General features: G+C 45.3%; 5 protein-coding genes across 5 annotated transcripts; 1 reads left to right on the top strand and 4 right to left on the bottom strand.

The window, feature by feature from the left end:
* Nucleotides 1–156: 156 nt before the first annotated feature.
* On the bottom strand, nt 157–1,179 carry GL218_03011 (2,5-dichloro-2,5-cyclohexadiene-1,4-diol dehydrogenase; the record flags this gene model as incomplete). The annotated part of the gene is made up of 4 exons (XM_033579556.1): nt 157–416; nt 481–760; nt 828–1,079; nt 1,135–1,179. The coding sequence occupies 4 exons, from the start codon at nt 1,177–1,179 to the stop codon at nt 157–159; spliced, it is 837 nt and encodes a 278-aa protein (XP_033436650.1).
* A 1,677-nt stretch (nt 1,180–2,856) lies between these two features.
* On the top strand, nt 2,857–4,671 carry GL218_03010 (Lovastatin diketide synthase LovF; the record flags this gene model as incomplete). Its single annotated transcript, XM_033579555.1, has 1 exon — nt 2,857–4,671. The coding sequence occupies one exon, from the start codon at nt 2,857–2,859 to the stop codon at nt 4,669–4,671; it is 1,815 nt and encodes a 604-aa protein (XP_033436649.1).
* A 6,156-nt stretch (nt 4,672–10,827) lies between these two features.
* GL218_03009 (uncharacterized protein) lies at nt 10,828–11,498 on the bottom strand (the record flags this gene model as incomplete). Its single annotated transcript, XM_033579554.1, has 2 exons — nt 10,828–11,293; nt 11,347–11,498. The coding sequence occupies 2 exons, from the start codon at nt 11,496–11,498 to the stop codon at nt 10,828–10,830; spliced, it is 618 nt and encodes a 205-aa protein (XP_033437392.1).
* A 2,324-nt stretch (nt 11,499–13,822) lies between these two features.
* On the bottom strand, nt 13,823–14,826 carry GL218_03008 (putative NADP-dependent mannitol dehydrogenase; the record flags this gene model as incomplete). The annotated part of the gene is made up of 4 exons (XM_033579553.1): nt 13,823–13,863; nt 13,915–14,046; nt 14,102–14,120; nt 14,185–14,826. The coding sequence occupies 4 exons, from the start codon at nt 14,824–14,826 to the stop codon at nt 13,823–13,825; spliced, it is 834 nt and encodes a 277-aa protein (XP_033437393.1).
* A 1,291-nt stretch (nt 14,827–16,117) lies between these two features.
* On the bottom strand, nt 16,118–17,248 carry GL218_03007 (uncharacterized protein; the record flags this gene model as incomplete). The annotated part of the gene is made up of 1 exon (XM_033579552.1): nt 16,118–17,248. The coding sequence occupies one exon, from the start codon at nt 17,246–17,248 to the stop codon at nt 16,118–16,120; it is 1,131 nt and encodes a 376-aa protein (XP_033437386.1).
* Between the last annotated feature and the right edge of the window lie 507 nt (nt 17,249–17,755).

Below are 17,755 nucleotides of genomic sequence, written 5' to 3'. Positions count from 1 at the left end.
CGGTTGTCTATCTTGTCAATGTATCGTCACATTCATAGATGAACTCCAAACAGAGATCGCAGCCGGAATAAAACCTAATCTATTCTTGTAGTACAATAAGGCTGCTCTACTTGCTGACTACCTAGAATTTAACCTTCAAGATTCTGCTTTACTATTTTAAAATAGCCGTACAGTCGTAGTTATAGCAGCATCAATAAGCAGGCTAGCGCCATTGATGTAGCTGGCTGCTGGGCTACACAAAAATGCAATGGTATCTGACACTTCCTCGCACTCAGCTGCACGTTTGATAGGGACAACAGCCGAGATAATGCCCTGTACCTCGGGATTCTTTTGTATCTCTATATCCAACAGTGGTGTGCGTACCCAAGCTGGGCAGACAGCATTAACACGAATCCCCTCAGGAGCGTAGTCAAGGCCTATAGGATGTTAGTTATCACTTCCAAAACGCTCTGAATCCGATGTCTTCTTTTAGATACTAACCTGACATCTTGGTGATTCCCATGAATGCATGTTTTGAAATAGTGTAGCAGCCTTTCCCCGGGAGACCAACAAAGGAATTAGCCGATGCAAGGTTGACGATGGCGCCGCGCCCAATGTCACGCGTGCCATTCCTGCTGCTCCAAGTCTTCGGTTCCTGCTTGCGCATCGCCGCAATCTGGGCACGCACACAGAGTAAATTGCCGCGTACGTTAATGTTCATGATGCGATCAAAATTGTCAACATCAATCTCGGCTACGGGGGCGTTGACGCCGTTGTCAACCTTAGTAAGACGAGTGAGATGTTAGAGACTATGATGTAGTACTAGCTTAGTATGGTGTATCACTTACACCAGCCGCATTGACGGCGTAGTCGAGACGACCAAATTCTTTGACAACAAAATCGACCATATCCTGGACTGCCTGGGCATCCTGAACGTTCATGGTGAAGGTTGTGGTCTGGTAGTCTTTGTTACTCGCGTACTTTTTGCTTTCTTCGGATGAGGCTTTCGCTGTGTCCTCATTCTTGTCTGCAAATACGATAACCTTTGCGCCAGCCTCAGCAAGAGAGAAAGCGGCTTCCCTGCCGATGCCACTACCGGACTAAAGTATGTTAGCGATTCTTAACTATACCCATTGGGACAGGTAACATCCATACCCCTACAACGAGGGCGACACCGTCAAGTTGGCTACTAGTAATCATTGTGATAGCTTGGCAAATACTTAAAGTTAAATAAGAGCTCAGTGTAGAGAATGAAGAATGCGATAGAGATAAGAGTTGGAGGAGGCTTGTTTGAAAGGAAAAAGGGTGTTTAAAAGGTGCACGGTTACCTAGGTGACTAGGATCAAGTGAATCAGTAGGAGTACCTAGCGGCATGTAAGGATCAAAGAAATGTTGCTCTGCACTCCAATAAGCTGTTAAAGTGATAGTTTCACAAGCAAACACATGTCCATTAATTTTTTTTAATTAAGAAAAATGTAACAGGTACCTCCCTACGTCGCCTTTCATCTCAAGGTCACATCTCAATTGCATCCGAGCTGAGCCAACATGCGTCGTATCACATTGGCCGACTCTATCAAGCCCTCTTTATCCCTTGACCCTGGTACTTCATGACCACCACTATGAATATATTCGTACTTATTCTCGGAGCTGCATAGTCTACTAAAGCGCCAAAGCCTGACCAGGTTCGATTTTGTCTTCGGCCCCCCAAATGTGTACAGTTGAAATATTAATTGGCACCTCTCTGACCTTGACAGGGGTAGTGGTGTGGGAATAGTGAGTCAGTGGTGTCCCCGCGTCGATGAAAGGGGGCCGACCGGAAAAGAAAATCCCACATCGGAGACCGGATTCTCGGAGCTGTAATTCGTCGATAAGTATAGCACACGCTAATGAAACCCCTTGGGAAAAAGCAATGATCCCGTCGAATGGTCCGTCGGTCTTGATATATTTTTCCAAGTCTTTAACTGCTTTTTTGAATGATTCTACATTATGAGGTTCGTAATACGCAAAACATAAATCCTCGGAGGTTGTAAGATTCTCGATCCCTAGAATCTTTGTTAGCTCGTTGGTTCGTTTGTTAATTAGTGCAATGCTATGATTGATTACCAGGTGCCCTATGCTGTGCTACCACACCTTCGACAAAGTCGTACGTATGATCCCCCCCTAATTCATGACGTAGCGCTGCTACAACTCTTTCAGCTCTCTAGGAATCCCGACGTAGTACTGCCAACCCTTAGGTACCTACCGATTTGGAACTCGAAGATCTGTTAACAGATTGTTAGCTTATCACTGTATGTAAAACAACCGCCTCGTAACTCTTAAGACATACTTTGCTGTTGGTCCCTGCACCGTGAAGGCAAAGAAAATGCATTGCCAATGTATTCTAAGATGCTCTGTTACGTTATATAGATAGGTGGTTAGGTACTATGAATCTACAAACTGTCAAGTTATCCGCAGGAAATGTGCATGGTTCTTATAGTTTTTTCCCCTCTCATGAGATCTTCAGTTTCTATTAAACACCAACTGTATATTACGTATTATTATTTCAATCTTGTACGTTAATATTCTTTGTTTCTAGTCCGTGCTTGTAATACATAATAAATAAGATCGATGTTTCTATTAGATGTGGATACTTGGATTACGATTCGGCTAGGAAAAGCTCTACTGAAAGCGAATAGACCTTTTTGTTCGTAATAAACGTTACTCAACTTATTGTATTGGCCAATTACATAGGCGTAGCGGTTCTATAAGTTTAAATCTTATATTATATTACCGGAAGGAGATTTTTCTTTGATAATTCCCTAGTCTTTTGAGGTTCATGTTTCCTTTTTTTTTTCGTTTCTACAATTTCTTACTCGAACTCTTCTTCGGCCTCTCCCTATGACGCTGCCTAGATCTTTCGAAGAGGAGCCCATTGCGGTCTGTGGGCTTTCTCTGAAGTTTCCGCAAGATGCCTCCTCAGAAAAGGATTTCTGGACCATGATTCTAAACAAGCGGAGTGCAATGACGACGTTCCCTCCGGATCGCCTAAATGTAGATGCATTCCATCACCCTACTCAACGTCATGCCCTCCGTACACGGGGTGCTCATTTCATCAAGGAGGACCTTGGAGTGTTCGATGCCAACTTTTTCTCGCTAACTCCTACGGAAGCTTCTGCTATGGACCCGATGCAACGCATTCTACTTGAGACAACATACAAAGCGTTCGAAAATGCAGGTATACGACTGGAAGACGTAAAGGGCTCAAGATCTTCTGTTCATACAGGTTGCTTCACAAGCGACTATCTACAACTGATACTGAAAGACTCCGAAAGGCTTCCTCCGTACGCAGCGGTTGGAGCTACACAATCCATGCTAGCAAATCGTCTAAGCTGGTTCTTTGATCTCCGCGGACCTTCAGTTAACTTGGACTCGGCTTGTTCAAGTAGTGCTATGGCTGTCGACCTTTCTTGTCAGTTGTTGCTTAGCGGCGTTACTGATATGGGTGTTGTCGCTGGCTGCAATTTGCTACTAGACCCTGATTACAGTACTATCCTGAGCAACATGCAGATGCTATCTCCTGATGGTAAATGCTTTACCTTTGATCATCGTGCGAATGGGTATTCTCGCGGCGAAGGCGTTGCGGTTGTCATACTAAAGCGTCTTTCCGATGCACTTCGCGACAACGATACCATACGAGCTATCATAAGATCTACCGGTACTAACCAAGATGGTCGAACGCCTGGAATCACTCAACCTGACCTTAAAGCTCAAGCTCAACTAATCCGTGAAACATACAAACGGGTGAACTTAAGCATGGAGCATACGCGGTTCTTTGAGGCACATGGAACGGGGACAGCAATTGGAGACCCAATAGAGGTCGGTGCTATTGCAGATTGTTTCCATAAGCATCGCAACTCTTCCGACCCCCTTTACGTTGGCTCTGTCAAAACAAATATCGGCCATCTTGAAGGCGCCAGTGGTATTGCTGGGTTAATTAAAGCAATCCTCGCCGTAGAGTCCGGTATAATACCACCAAATACGAATTTTGAATCATTAAATAGAAAGCTTGCGTCTTACGACTATGTGATTACTCTGCCAGCGGAGCCAATAGCTTGGCCTCCTTGCGAAGTCCGAAGGGCGTCTATTAATTCCTTCGGATATGGCGGGACAAACTCTCATGTTGTTATTGACGACGTTTCGAGTTACCTGAGGCATAAAGGCTTAGTAGGAAACTTTAGAATGGCCAATCTATACTCCTGGGACAAGAAGCTTCTCCGCTCAACGACCATAGAAGAATTTCCGAAGCTTCTCGTTTGGTCTGCTTCTACCGGAACTGCTACTCAACTCATGGTTTCTACGTGGGAGAAATACTGTTCAAAGATGCTCGACAATGATGCGATGCCGTCGGTTTCCAATATTGCATACACTCTTGACTCTCGTCGGACATCACTATTGGCAAAGTCATTTGCAGTTGTTTCAGCTACTTCCGATATGCGAGATCTTGTAAAACTCGCTTCTACACCCATAAATACTCCAAAACAGAGTCCTCGACTAGCATTCGTATTCACTGGTCAAGGTGCACAATGGTACGCCATGGGGAGAGAACTCTTAATTTACCCGGACTTCCTAGAAAGCATTCAGGCCGCAGAATCTATTCTCGTGGGTATGGGCTGCTCCTGGTCTTGTCGAGGTAGGTCGGCTCAAGTTCAATAAGTCCCTAGAAATATCGCTAATCAAGCCATGGTAGACCAACTTTTGAAAGACGAGAAGGAATCGATGATAGACCACCCAAGTATTTCCCAGTCTCTTACCGCAGTCGTCCAGATGGCGCTGGTTGATCTCTTAAGGTCATTTGGTATTAGTCCTGTTGCCGTCGTTGGTCACTCAATGGGGGAGATTGCTGCAGCGTAATACTGGCATCCTTCTATACGATTACTACCACTGACATTTGAGTAGCTACTGTGCAGAGCTCCTAACACGGGAGTCCGCTCTACGTATAGCCTATTATCGTGGCTACTTTACCGCAATAGTTTCTAAGCAAAGCCGCTGCAGAGGAGCTATGCTAGCTGTGGCCCTATCTGCTGAAGAAGTATCCAACTACTTCGACAACACGGGTTCCGATCATAATAATATAGATCTCCCTCTGGTAGTTAGTTGTATCAACAGTCCCTGTAGTACAACAGTATCAGGGGAGGAATCTGAAATTGAAAGACTCAGACAGATTCTAGAGAGCAAAGGTATTTTCGCACGACGACTACGCGTTCCTGTTGCCTACCACTCTCCTCAGATGGTCCTAGTCGTATCCGATTGCCTAAAGCATTTTGGGATCCTTAAATCGCCCCAACCAAAAGCCAACATCAGAATGATCTCGTCAGTCACAGGCTCTATTTTGACTAGAGAAAGAGCTTGCGAAGGGACCTACTGGACAGCCAATCTAGTCTCACCTGTTTTATTTTCACAGGCCGTGGAGCGACTCTGCAGAGATTCCGCTCTGTCGCTTCGTAAGAAGGTTGATGGGAGCCATCACGAAGCAATCGTAGTTGACAGTCTTATTGAAATTGGTCCTCACGCAGCTTTGCGTCTTCCTATTGAAGAAATCATCGAGACTCTGCCTCGGAGAAAATCGATTAATTATCTGTCTACGCTACGCTGTATCGTAAGCAATCTGCTTCGATTACACTTTTAAGATTACTAGGACAATTGTATTGCAGCGGCGCTCCCGTCGATTTACGACGCGTAAATGACCCAGAGCAGCCATTTCGAAGATCCCGAATTTGTCTCGCCGACGCGCCAGAATATCCATTCGACCACTCGACAACGTATTGGTGCGAGAGCCCCCTTGTTCGGAACTATCGCCTTAGAGCACATGGCCACGTTGAGCTTCTTGGTTCCCCTAGCCGAGATTGGAACCCACTAGAACCTCAATGGCGATGTTACGTTCAAGTTTCTGATATGCCATGGCTCATAGACCATAGGTTGAACAGCAGAGCTGTTTATCCAGCCTCCGCCATGATTGTCATGGCTATTCAAGGGGTTTCACAGCTCGCGAATCGATATCGGAATATGATTAGTTTTACTTTACACAATGTTCGATACCAATCTGCTATTGTAGTTCCTTCTGAATCTGGCGACTTGGAGACGAGGCTACAGTTACGGCCTCTTAAAGCCACTCCTGCGGCCCGAAGCTCTTGGAGTTTCTCTGTATATTCGGTAACTTCTGGTTATTGGGCTGAAAACTGCTCTGGGGTGATAGAAGTTCATTACGAAACAGAATCATGGGCTGAAGAGAATAATCAAAAGTCTCATTATTATAAGAGCCACTTCCAAAAACGAGATACACAGTGCCGTAAGGTTTTCGATTCAGTGGAAATATACAACAACTTCATCAAGTCTGGGTTCCATTATGGTCCTTCATTCCGGGGGATTACAACAGTGAATCATGACGGTACTGACACTCTCACGGCGAAACTAAGTTTGAAAAGTCCCCTGAGTGGTTCTACCGTGGATAGTTCATTTATCATTCACCCAGGAACGCTCGATTCCTTTCTACACCTTGCTTTGGTGTCTTTAGGTGGAGAAGACCAAATAATTCCAACTCAAGCCATATCTCGCATCGATAAAATCTGGATCTCAGCTGAAGGATTTAATGCGCCGCATGAATCTATCCAAGCTTCGGCAACATTTGAGGGTGAAACAGCGAGGACCAGGCTTTATTCTGGGTTTGCATTGTCGGACGATAAAGAACGTCTAAGATTAGTAGTCGAAGGGCTTCAAACTACTATTATCGCTTCCGATAAAAGACCTGAAGAAATTGCTAGCCAGGACCAATTTTGGTGTAGCGTTCAGACGGCGGTGGATGTCGATACCTTGTCAGGTACAAAGATTTTGCAACGACTAGAGTCAATTTGCGGACCTGACCCTCTTGGGCCAAGAGAGTTCTTTAGTGATCTCAGACGTTACCTATACTTTATGGTTAAAGAACTCCGTAAATGCGTGACCACAATGGGAACTGATTCTACGAAGCCATACCTGAAAAGATATGTAAACTGGATGGATTGGCAGTTCACTAGAACAATCGATGAAACGATGGATAATTCATCTACAACGGATGACAACTCACTCCGAATTCGAGTTGCGAAACATGGGTTCCTTGGAAGCTTCATCCTCCAAGTTGCTAATAATGCCCTAAACGTCTTACAAGGAAAATCCGATATAGTACAGCTATTTTTTGAGGATAATCTCGTAGGAAGATTCTATGAAGAACTGTTGGCGAGCTCCATCTGCTACCAGAAACTTCAATGCTACTTAGCAGACCTTTCCTTCAAGTATCCTAGCCTGGATTTTCTTGAAGTCGGCGCCGGCACAGGTTCTTTTACTGAACATATCCTCAAAGGAGTTTCGAGTACCGTATCTCCCGTAGAGAGATTAAATAGCTACTACTATACAGACATCTCCTCCACATTCTTTGAGGCTGCTCGAGAACGATTTCCTGCCTATTCTCCGAAATTGAAATTTGCCGTCCTCGATGTTGAACAAGATCCCCTGAGCCAAGGATTCAAGGAGAATACATTCGACGTCATTTCGGCATCTAATATTCTTCATATCACGGACGACCTTGATCGTGCACTTCAAGGACTAAGAAAATTGTTAAAACCGGGAGGCAAGTTCCTCCTTCACGAGTACATACACCCAGAAAGAATTGACGCCGGATTTATCTTTGGCTTGCTACCGGGATGGTGGCCAGAAACAGACGAAACCCGTGTAATGAGCCCCCTTCTAAATGAGGAATCCTGGGACATCTTACTGCGCCGAAATGGGTTTTCAGGTGCAGATTTCATCCTACGCGACTATGCTGATGAGGAATCTCATTTGATGAGCATCATTTGTGCAACAGCAACAGAGTCTAGAGATGATATACTTCCAGATGTAACTATTGTAGTTGAACCTGGCTCAAGTGTCCAAGAAGACATGGCAATCGCTTTAGCCTCGAAGCTTTCCGTCGAAGGCTATCGTGTGATCCGCATAGATTTAACAAAAGCCCGGGAAGATACTTCTTCTCTGAATGCGTTATCACGCTGTTCGATCTAGGAGAGGCCATTCTCTCCCGATTAAATGAAGGCAACTTCGAATTGTTAAAGTCACTTTTGTTAAGAGCTTCGAAGATTCTTTGGGTTTCTAAAGCGGACGCGTTTCCTTCAGCTCCAAGCCACGGTATGATAGAAGGCTTCGCAAGGGTTTTCCGGATAGAAAACATCAACTGCAAGCTCGCTACCCTGGCCCTGGGTACAAGTTCTGAATCACAAATAGATGATTGTAATCATGTTTTCTTCGCTTTAAAAAACGTTATGAAGCTTCAAGGCTTCGAGCAACCCGAGGATTATATTGTTGTAGATGGTTTTTTGAGATTAAGTCGGATATACGAGAATCTGGATTTCAAAAAAGCCATCTCGGAGAAAGTTCCAAGAGAAAGTCTGACCACCGAGAGTGAAAGAGGCGAGGCCTTTTTACAGTCATATTCAACGACTCAGAAAACCTCTCGAAACTGCAAATTACAGAAGACAACTCTACATTCTCTCCTATTGACCCCGAGGAAGTCGAAATCGAAATTAAAGCTATTGGCCTCGGTCCCATTGATTTTTCAATCCTTTCGGGCAAGACTTCCAATATTAACTTTGGTCGAGAATGTGCCGGTATCGTGACTAAAGTCGGCATCAACTGCGACATCGCTGTAGGAGATCGTGTATGTGCTTACAGCGCCGATCTATTTCGCTCCACGAGCCGAGCCAGACGAAATCTGGTAGCTAAGATACCGGAATCTCTGTCTTTCGAAGAAGCTTCCACATTGCCGCAGGACTCTTGTATTGCCAATTATATTGTGCGAGAAGCTAGAATCCAGCGTGATAACCTAGTAATCGTACGAGGTGGTGATACGAGACTTGGAAGAGCGACGTTAGATGTATTAAAGAAGTACGGTCCAAAGCTATACGCAACCCTATCGACGCCAAGTGATGAGCCCTTTTTTAGCGGCATCCAAAAACTCACAGAAAGCTGTTTTACCGAATCATTCAGATCATATTCTTCGAAGAAAGCTGACGTTATACTTGACTTCGTGGGCACCGATATGATGCAGCTAACAGAATGTGTATCAAAATTCGGCCAGATTTTGAGCATCAAGGAAGTCCTAGATGATAGTTCTATTCCAATGAGTCTCTTCGAGCTACCAGCCACTGTCAGCTTCCGAGTTTTGGATGTAGCTGCAGTATTACAACACCAACTTGATCGATTGGAAATGCCCTTTTCTGAAGTCAATGAAACAACTTCGATCCACCCTTTCCCCATAAAGACAATTGACCTCTCCGTTATCGAAACGGTTTCTTCCCATATAAGAGGTCTTGATCATGAAGAACGAATTGTCATCAAGTATGATGACGAAAGCCAAAATCAAGTAAGCCTCCTCTTCTAATCTAGATAGATAATTACCTAAGGCTAATACCTCTAAAGATTCACCGGACAGCTGTAAAGGAGAACCTATTCGATCCATCTGCCAGTTACGTGATCTCCGGTGGTCTAGGAGATCTTGGAAGATGCATAGCTGAGTGGATGGTGAGTCGCGGTGCTAGGAATCTCATTCTCTTATCACGCTCTGGTCCACGCAACAAAGCAGCCAGGACAACAATCCAGCATCTGGAGCAGTCGGGTGCTAGAATTTACACACCAGCATGTGATATTTCGGACCACTCATCATTTCAAAGGGTCCTACAGCAACTTCAAGATATACCTGCAATCAAAGGATGTGTTCAAGCTGCGGGTGTTCTCAAGGTGAGTAGAACGACGAAGAATTGGTTAAAAATTATAGGCTAACAAAATGAAAAGGATATTATGTATGATAAAATGAGCTTCGAAGATTGGAGAATTGCAGTCGATCCCAAAGTTCGCGGTTCTTGGAACCTGCACGATCTTCTTCCAAGGGGGATGGATTTCTTCATCTTAACGTCTTCAATCACCGGGATCATGGGTCAAGCAACACAGATCAACTACTCGTCAGGAAATACTTACCAAGATGCCTTGGCGAGATACCGTCTTTCAATTGGTGAAAAGGCTGTCTCTCTAGATCTTGGCCTCCTTTCCACCGGTGGATTACTATCTCAAAACAAAGGTCTAGCCGAAAGATTTGCTGCAGAGAATGTCTACACAGTGCTGTCTAAATCAGATATATTGGCTCTGTTTGACCATTTCTGTGATCCCAACCTTGGTTTAGATCAAATCCCGGCACAAGTAGTTTCTGGAATCATTAATCCATCCTTGCAAGATAGGCGAAGTCCTACTTTTCCCTTAGCATTCCATCATCCCTTCTGGAGTCATACTCTTGTTCAGAGCGGTAATGTCCCAGAATCAAGGGAAAGTCCGGACGCCACCGTTGGCATAGAGCCTACACTGCTTTCCGCGAGCTCTATTGCAGAGATGGGCGAAATCGTAGCCGGTGCACTTGCAGATCATATTTGCAGTCTAGTCAGAACCCCCCGAGAAAAAATCGACTTGGGAGAGCCACTCCGTATGGCTGGAGCTGACTCTTTGAGTGCGGTGTACCTTCGCAATTGGATTAAGAAGGAATTTGCGGTCGATGTCGCAGTTTTTGACATTCTAGGAGATATGTCGATCATTACACTTGGAAATTCCATTGCCAGTGAATGGCGGGCGGCTAGAGTTGTAAGTTAAATTAGATGTTTAGAGCCTTGACCACTGTATCTTTTCAATAGAGTGTGGCGCCAGAGTCACTTATTTGGTATATTACTTGAGTGCAGCATGTTTCTATTTATCCCCCTATATATGGTACCTAATTCACATAAGATGGGTAATATCTACAGAAATCTATTCTTTTGCCATATCTGGGTTCTTAGTTGCTACAAACGTACCCTCTCCCGACTTTGGGGCACCAATGTCGGCAATATTGGATAGCATTGAAACATAGATGTATCCACTGACGATATGCGCAACGCCAGCGACCCCATCTTGTCCGAGTATCTCTCTCGCCTGTTCAAAACTTGCATCATCCAATGGCTTACGCAGCTTCGTCAGTTTCAGTGCTAGGTTATAAACGGTAGATTCACGGTCGCTAAGACCGTTAGGAAGCTTTCCGTGGAACGCTTGCTGCACCTGCTCCTTGGTGAAACCAGCATAAAGGCCGATTTCAGAATGAGCATACTGTAAATATGGAACATCGTACTCAGAGGCGACGGCGAGGATACAGAGCTCCTTTTCCTTAAATGTAAAACGATGCTGGCGCATGACCTTAGAAGCGAGGGCAAGCCATGGGTCAGCAATGTCCTCCGTGTAACTGCAAAAACTTATTAGTAAAGCACACAAGGCTTTCTCTAAGTGAAGACATACAATAGTGAGGAATATGGACCATAGAATAGGCCTTGATCGTTCTTCTGGGTGAGATGACTTGGGAACCGAGAGAAGAGGTTTGCAATGCCATCGTGAGCGCTCTTCTGAGCGTCACTAAGTCCGTTTTCTGACACAAGGGGAAAGCGAGCCATGATTATCGCGCATACTAGTGTGACTATTGTTCTAGATAGAATATAATGATGGATAGAACATGTAAAGGTATGTCTTATTATAGCTACTGACCCCAACTGGACCGATCAACGATCAGCCTGCATTATTATTACAACCCCCCACACCCCTTTCCATACACCCCTCCTCCAACCCCAACTAAGACTCATAGGTAGTAGGATGTTGGGCATGTCGACTCGCATGCATATTGTTGCAATCCCTGCGACACACTCGTGTCAACGCCATCCGCCAATACGCACCCCTTTTCACTAATGACCGCCTCAGTCTTTGGTGCTCTCAAGCGGCAAGTTAATGCAATCAGAAATACTTGATGATTAAAGCTATCTAGAAAATGCCAAGCTAGTATGGGTCTATTATTCCAAGGCTGACTGCCTTGGCAGTACGACAGTCTTATAAGTGAGCTGATCAGCGGTTCCTTAAGATAACTAAACTATCCGGACCAAGACCGTTTTTTCATTCGCCCCATCTCCGATATTTCGTAACTGTATCCCGGAGACATAACCAAGGTGGAAAATATACAGTATGGAGAAACGCCAACTGGAAAAAGATTACTCACCACCCAAAAATGTCATCATCGTAAGCTATATCTAATACTTCCGTATATTTTCTATACCAGTGTATGTTTATGACCCTGAATAGATCGGCGGGTCCCTCTCCGGACTCATGCACGGCATTATGCTCCACAATCTCGGAAGCACAGTCCGAATTTTGGAACAATCGCTCACCCATACACCCGTCTCTCACATGGCAGGAGTATGCCTGGGCATCGATGTGCAGAACCTTCTGAAGCGATTCGATCGCACTTCAGAAATCCCCTTGGGTATCTCGGCCGTGCAAATTACACACAATCTTTCCCCCCACACTCGATAACAGGGCAATATCCACCACCCTTTTTTACGAATCAATCGTACATGTCCTCATGGGATGCACTCTATTTCCGGTTAAGGGCCATTTCGATATGCAAGCAAGCCACTACGTTCCGCATCCACCTGCATTAGATTTAAAGGCGGGAGAAGATGCAGATCGCGCTAAAGCGAGAGCAAGATATGAGATTGGAAAGGAAGTCATAGGTATAGAGCAGTTTAAGACCGGTCAGCTACTGGTTCGCTATAAAGGATCATACGGACGGCGGCACAGATGCACAAGCACTAGCAGACCTGGTACTCGGTGCTGATGGTCCAAACTCGATAGTTCGCAATAGATCTTCTTGAAGCCAGGTGAAGCAGATCGGAAAATACACGGGATATGTGGCATGGCGCGGCGTAGTTCCAGAAGAGCAAGTGAGTGAAGAGACACGAGAGGTATTTCGGGCAAACATAACCTATTCGATATTAAAGGGTGAAGGCGGCCATGTGATATTGTATGTTGAAAGCCTTTATATTAAAACTCATGAGCCTTGCATTTACTGATGTCTCTACGTAGGTATTATATACCAGGAAACGCGGTTTCTGTCGAGACTGGCAAGCGCCTCTTGAACTTCTGTTGGTATACTAATGTTCCGCTTTCCTCCCTGGATACAATCATGACGGACATCAATGGTAAGCGGCATCACACCAAACTACCACCTGGACAAGTCCGCCCCGAAGTCTGGGAGGCCCAAAAGTCTATAGCCAAAACACAATTCGCGCCACCGTATCTCGAAGTCATCGAAAAAATCGGATTACCTTTCCTACACCTCATCACTGATTACTGCTCTCCACGTGCCTCCTTTATGGGAGGCAAAGTCCTGTTAGTTGGAGATGCAGTTACCTTGCTGCGGCCGCACATTGCTTATTCTACGAATCAAGCCGCATATCATGCTTTATTGACCGAGAAACTAATCACTAGAAAATTGACGTTGAAGGAATGGGAGTACCAAGTTACGACGGCTGCATACCTGCAGTGGAGGCGGAGCGCGTGGTTTGGAGAGTACTTTCAGCGGCCCCTTTATATTTCAATTGGAACTGCCGTGCTCTTCTGGGCTACATCTGCATTGGCAAAGCTGAGGATCTGGATGGGGTGGTTGCCACCGCAGGCAATTTAAGTACTAAGTAAGGAGAATGGAGTATCATTCCAATAATCGGTTTTATATTCAATATATATTTACCGAGAAGAGGAAAACCCATAGCTTTGAGGGAAGAAGTCGGAGGGTTCAACACACTGCTTTCAAAGGTACGGAGACTTCACGAGAACTGATAGGAAGAGAGAATATACCTCGGTAACTAGTACCTACTCAAGCTCTTTATGCTTTTCCTATTGTCTCCTATCCTACCTACCTCAAGTACATACTACCAGCTACTTAGGTCAGCTAAGGCAGAGTATAACCTCCGTCAATTATCAAGTCAGCCCCTAATAGAAACTGTTAGCAGGAACCTGAAGTAAACACAGATCAAGACTGACCTGTTACATAACTGCTGGCATCGCTAGCTAAGAAAACGTATGCCCCTTTAAGTTCAGATGGCTTGCAAAACCTACGACCGGGAACCATCTCGATCCACTTGCTTCTCCATTCCTGAGGATGAACGTCGAGCACTACATGTCCGTTAGATGTGGCGCACCCGTTAGTACGGCACAGCCTAGGACTTACTTTCTGTTTCAATGAAGCCCTATTGTATATTATAGTTAGATTGATTTCTTTAAAAGTTTAGATGCAAAGGTAAGATCCCATACCGGCGAAATATTGTTAACCCTTGTGTAATCCACCCACTCTACAGCTAGCGACTTTCCAAGATGGACTAGAGCAGCTTTACTCGCGTTATAAGCAGCCTGGTTTTGAGGAATATTGACGAGTGTTGCCGACACCGATCCTGTAAATATGATGGACCCCCGGTGCGGTTGCCCGTCCGCCTTAAACTGTTTCTCAAACACGCGCGCCGCAGCCTGTGCTGCCCAGAACGCTCCGTTTACGTTAACGTCGAATAAATCACGGAACTTGTCTTCTGGGTAATCCAGAGCCGCGATGTTTGCGGTGACGCCTGCATTCGCTACTAGAATGTCTAGTCGGCCGCCACCTACCTCCTCTGCAACTGCGTTCACGACGGCTTCAATCTCAGCTCGTGAGCGCACATTGCACTTATATGCTTTGACTAGTCGACCCTCGTTGGCGGAGGATATTTGCGCAGCTATCTCATCCGCTTCTTTCGGTGGCGTGCTTGAGTAGGTTATCGCCACCTTCGCGCCGGCTTCGCAAAGCCCCCGCGCAACCTCAAGCCCAATTCCTCGACATCCTCCGGTGACTAGAGCAGTCTTGCCGGCGAGGCTGAAGTGCGATAGCACTGGGGCTTCTGGATTAGGGTGAGGTGCAAGAACCATATTGAATACAGATTAAAATTTGGGATAAAATACGAGATCTGTGAAACTTGATATGTTACTCTTTACATAGAAACTTAAATACGCACGGGGTCTGAAGCCCGGCATCACATTTTAAGGGGGGTAGTACCAGATGGGGTTTGGAATAGAGGTGCTCGGCTCGTATTCGTGCGGTTAGTGGACTACATCATACCGAAACTTAGACTAATAGACAAAATTCTTGATCCTCTCCAATCAAAATGATCCAAACTCCGAAGCGGATATCGGGTAGAGTGGGACTTGGAAAGCCTCTTTGATATTCTCCTCACTAAAGTGGCACTGGGGCGCTTGAGTAAACCATAAGGATATAAGGCCGGAATAGGATTAGCTACAAAAAAGGTGGTAATTAGAAGTCTTCATGGAAAGTCTAATTGGGAATGTGACCGACGAAGATATCTACCTAATAGATATTAGAGGAACAATAGAACCCAAGTAGCTCTCCAATAGCATAATTTTAGATCTATTAGACGCCTAGCGTATACGCGTATAATTCCGAATATAAACCGCTATCTTTAAATAGGTATTCTCTTAATTATTCGTGATCCCCTGTAGGAGTCATAGGATTTTATTAGCAATAAATAATTTAAGTGAGAATTTCTTGAACAGCAAGGTCTATAAGAGTGAGAAAAATCTCTATAATGTACGCTCGAAGACGGGTCCCGGGTGACCTCCGTAAGTGGATCGCGATATTCTCGGATTTCGGCTCCGGTACCACTTGACTTCTAGCACTGCCGGATCTAAGATTCAACGCAAGAACAATGTTGTCTAATATGCAAATAAAAGCTGAGCAGTTTTTATAACTAATTTAATAACCTCAACCTTAGTACTCTTATCACATTGTAAAGAATAGAGAGCCCTTGAAGTACCGTAGTTGATGGTAACGTACCTAGGTAATCTAGGAGATGCTTTTATGGATTCCGGTTGGTTCGGTGCTCGCTTATATACGTCATATCCGTCTTGGATTCGAGCTATAGATGGCATCCTAATATTTACATATCTAAACATCACTAAACAAGTACTACTACTATCACGATTCTCACACAAGTACCAAAGACATACATGGCCCATAACATAAAAACAGTTAATATTACAGGAGAGGTTCTATACTAAGGTAACGAGTAGACTAGATTTTACTTTTTAGGGTGGGATAAGTATGGTTCGTATAGTTAATGCATCATAATGACCGAACAGCTCCGGTACCAAACTCCAAGACCGACAATTTATTTTTTCCTTCTATTTTACCGTGGAGCATCCGTCACATTCTATATGCCTTGTAGCTGCTGTCGCTCGGCTTGTGATACTCCGACAACCCCTTATTCCAACGAACGAGCTTGTCGGTGGACTCCGAGGTTGTTGGTTTGCCCGCCTCGTACATAGAGTCCAGTCGAGCTAGCGCTTCGTCGTTGCCGTTACGTCTCTTTCGCCATACACATCGAAGAATCAAAATAATCATGATGATGAGCACAAGACCGCCTCCGCCTCCGGCAATACCCGCAACAGCTGCCACCGGGAGGTTGCCAATCATTCCAGTATTCCCATTGTCTACTGTCTGTGCTTGGGTAATAGTATTACCATTAGAGTCGGCTATAGCGCTTTGCGTAGCGGCGGCGTTTTCCTGGGGAAGCTGCGTAACCCCGGCCGCGAGAGTCGAGGAAGGTTGTGTTGGAGCGTCCAGTGTACTACTAGGTGTCTCTGGGATGTTGAGACTTGTAGCTACACTATCGAGGATAGAGCTAGATGGTTCAAGAGTAGGGCTTGATGGGCCGGCGATAGAGTTCGATGGTTTAGTGGATGTTACGAGGGTTGTTGGCGGTGGTGCCGATGTTGTCAAGATTGATGTTTTAGAAGAAGGCGAAGGTGAAGGCGAAGACGAAGGTGTTGTTGGTGAGCTGGCAGCCGGTGTTGTAGTTGACTCAGGACTAGTAGTCGGCTCGAGACTAGTAGTCGTCTCCGGTGCATCGGGAGTTGAGATGTCTGTGTTTTCAGCAGCGCCGGGATTGAGTGCAATTGCCGTAGTCTGAGCCGGTAAGTCCGGCAACCCCGCAGTAGAGGTTTCTGGAGTACTGGCACTTGTGGGTTGTTGACGTTGTGGTTGTTCGTCATCATCGTCATCACCATCGTCATCACCATCGTCGTCGTCGTCGTCCTGGTCCTTCGAACTTCCGGGCTCGGGTGTAGCTGTTGTCTCGCCGTCCGAAGTCGCAGTCGCAGTCGCAATCTCTCCGGGACTAGCTTCTGAAGTAGTTTTCTGGTCTGCGTTCCCAGTATCCTCCGCTGATGTCGCTAGTTGCGAATCCCGATCATTGTCGCTGTTATTATTCCCACCTAAAAGACCTTCGCCTAAACCTCCCAAAGTATCGCCCAAACCACTTAAAAGGCCAGCCATGGTAGAATAGAAATATAAAATAGAACACCAGGTCCAAAGAAAGAATATTAAAAAAAAGAATTGTACGATGCTATCACCAGGACTCTCGCATCGAATATTGTTACTCAAAGTTACGAAGGAAGATTGAAGATAGTTACCTTGAAAGGTTTCTATCTAGAAAACCCAGGAAATGGGGACTCCATCCTGGAAGTACGAAAAGCGTCGCGCTAATACACCCCCAGATAAACCCTTCGGAAGAGGCTTGGTCTGAAGTCATGATTCGATTCTCTGGCACGGTCTCGGTTTCATGTTCCCTGGCAAAACCATCCCTGGATTGGTGTTTCGCGCCGGGAAGGGATTGATCTTCACTTGATCTGCACATTGTAACACCCCTGTTAAGGCGCTCTGTGCATATATAGGCCCTGCATTGGGACCCTTGGTCGATCAAACATCATCAGGTATTTATGGGTCTAATTCGTTTCTTCCATATCGTCTTAGTAGCCAGAGTACGTAGTTGAATAGTTGACT

The sequence above is a fragment of the Daldinia childiae genome (genome assembly GCF_008694065.1).
Source record: "Daldinia childiae strain JS-1345 chromosome Unknown Scaffold3, whole genome shotgun sequence".
Taxonomy (NCBI): domain Eukaryota; kingdom Fungi; phylum Ascomycota; class Sordariomycetes; order Xylariales; family Hypoxylaceae; genus Daldinia; species Daldinia childiae.
The sequence above is the reverse complement of the archived record's forward strand: the minus strand, read 5'-3'. Positions and strand labels throughout refer to the sequence as shown.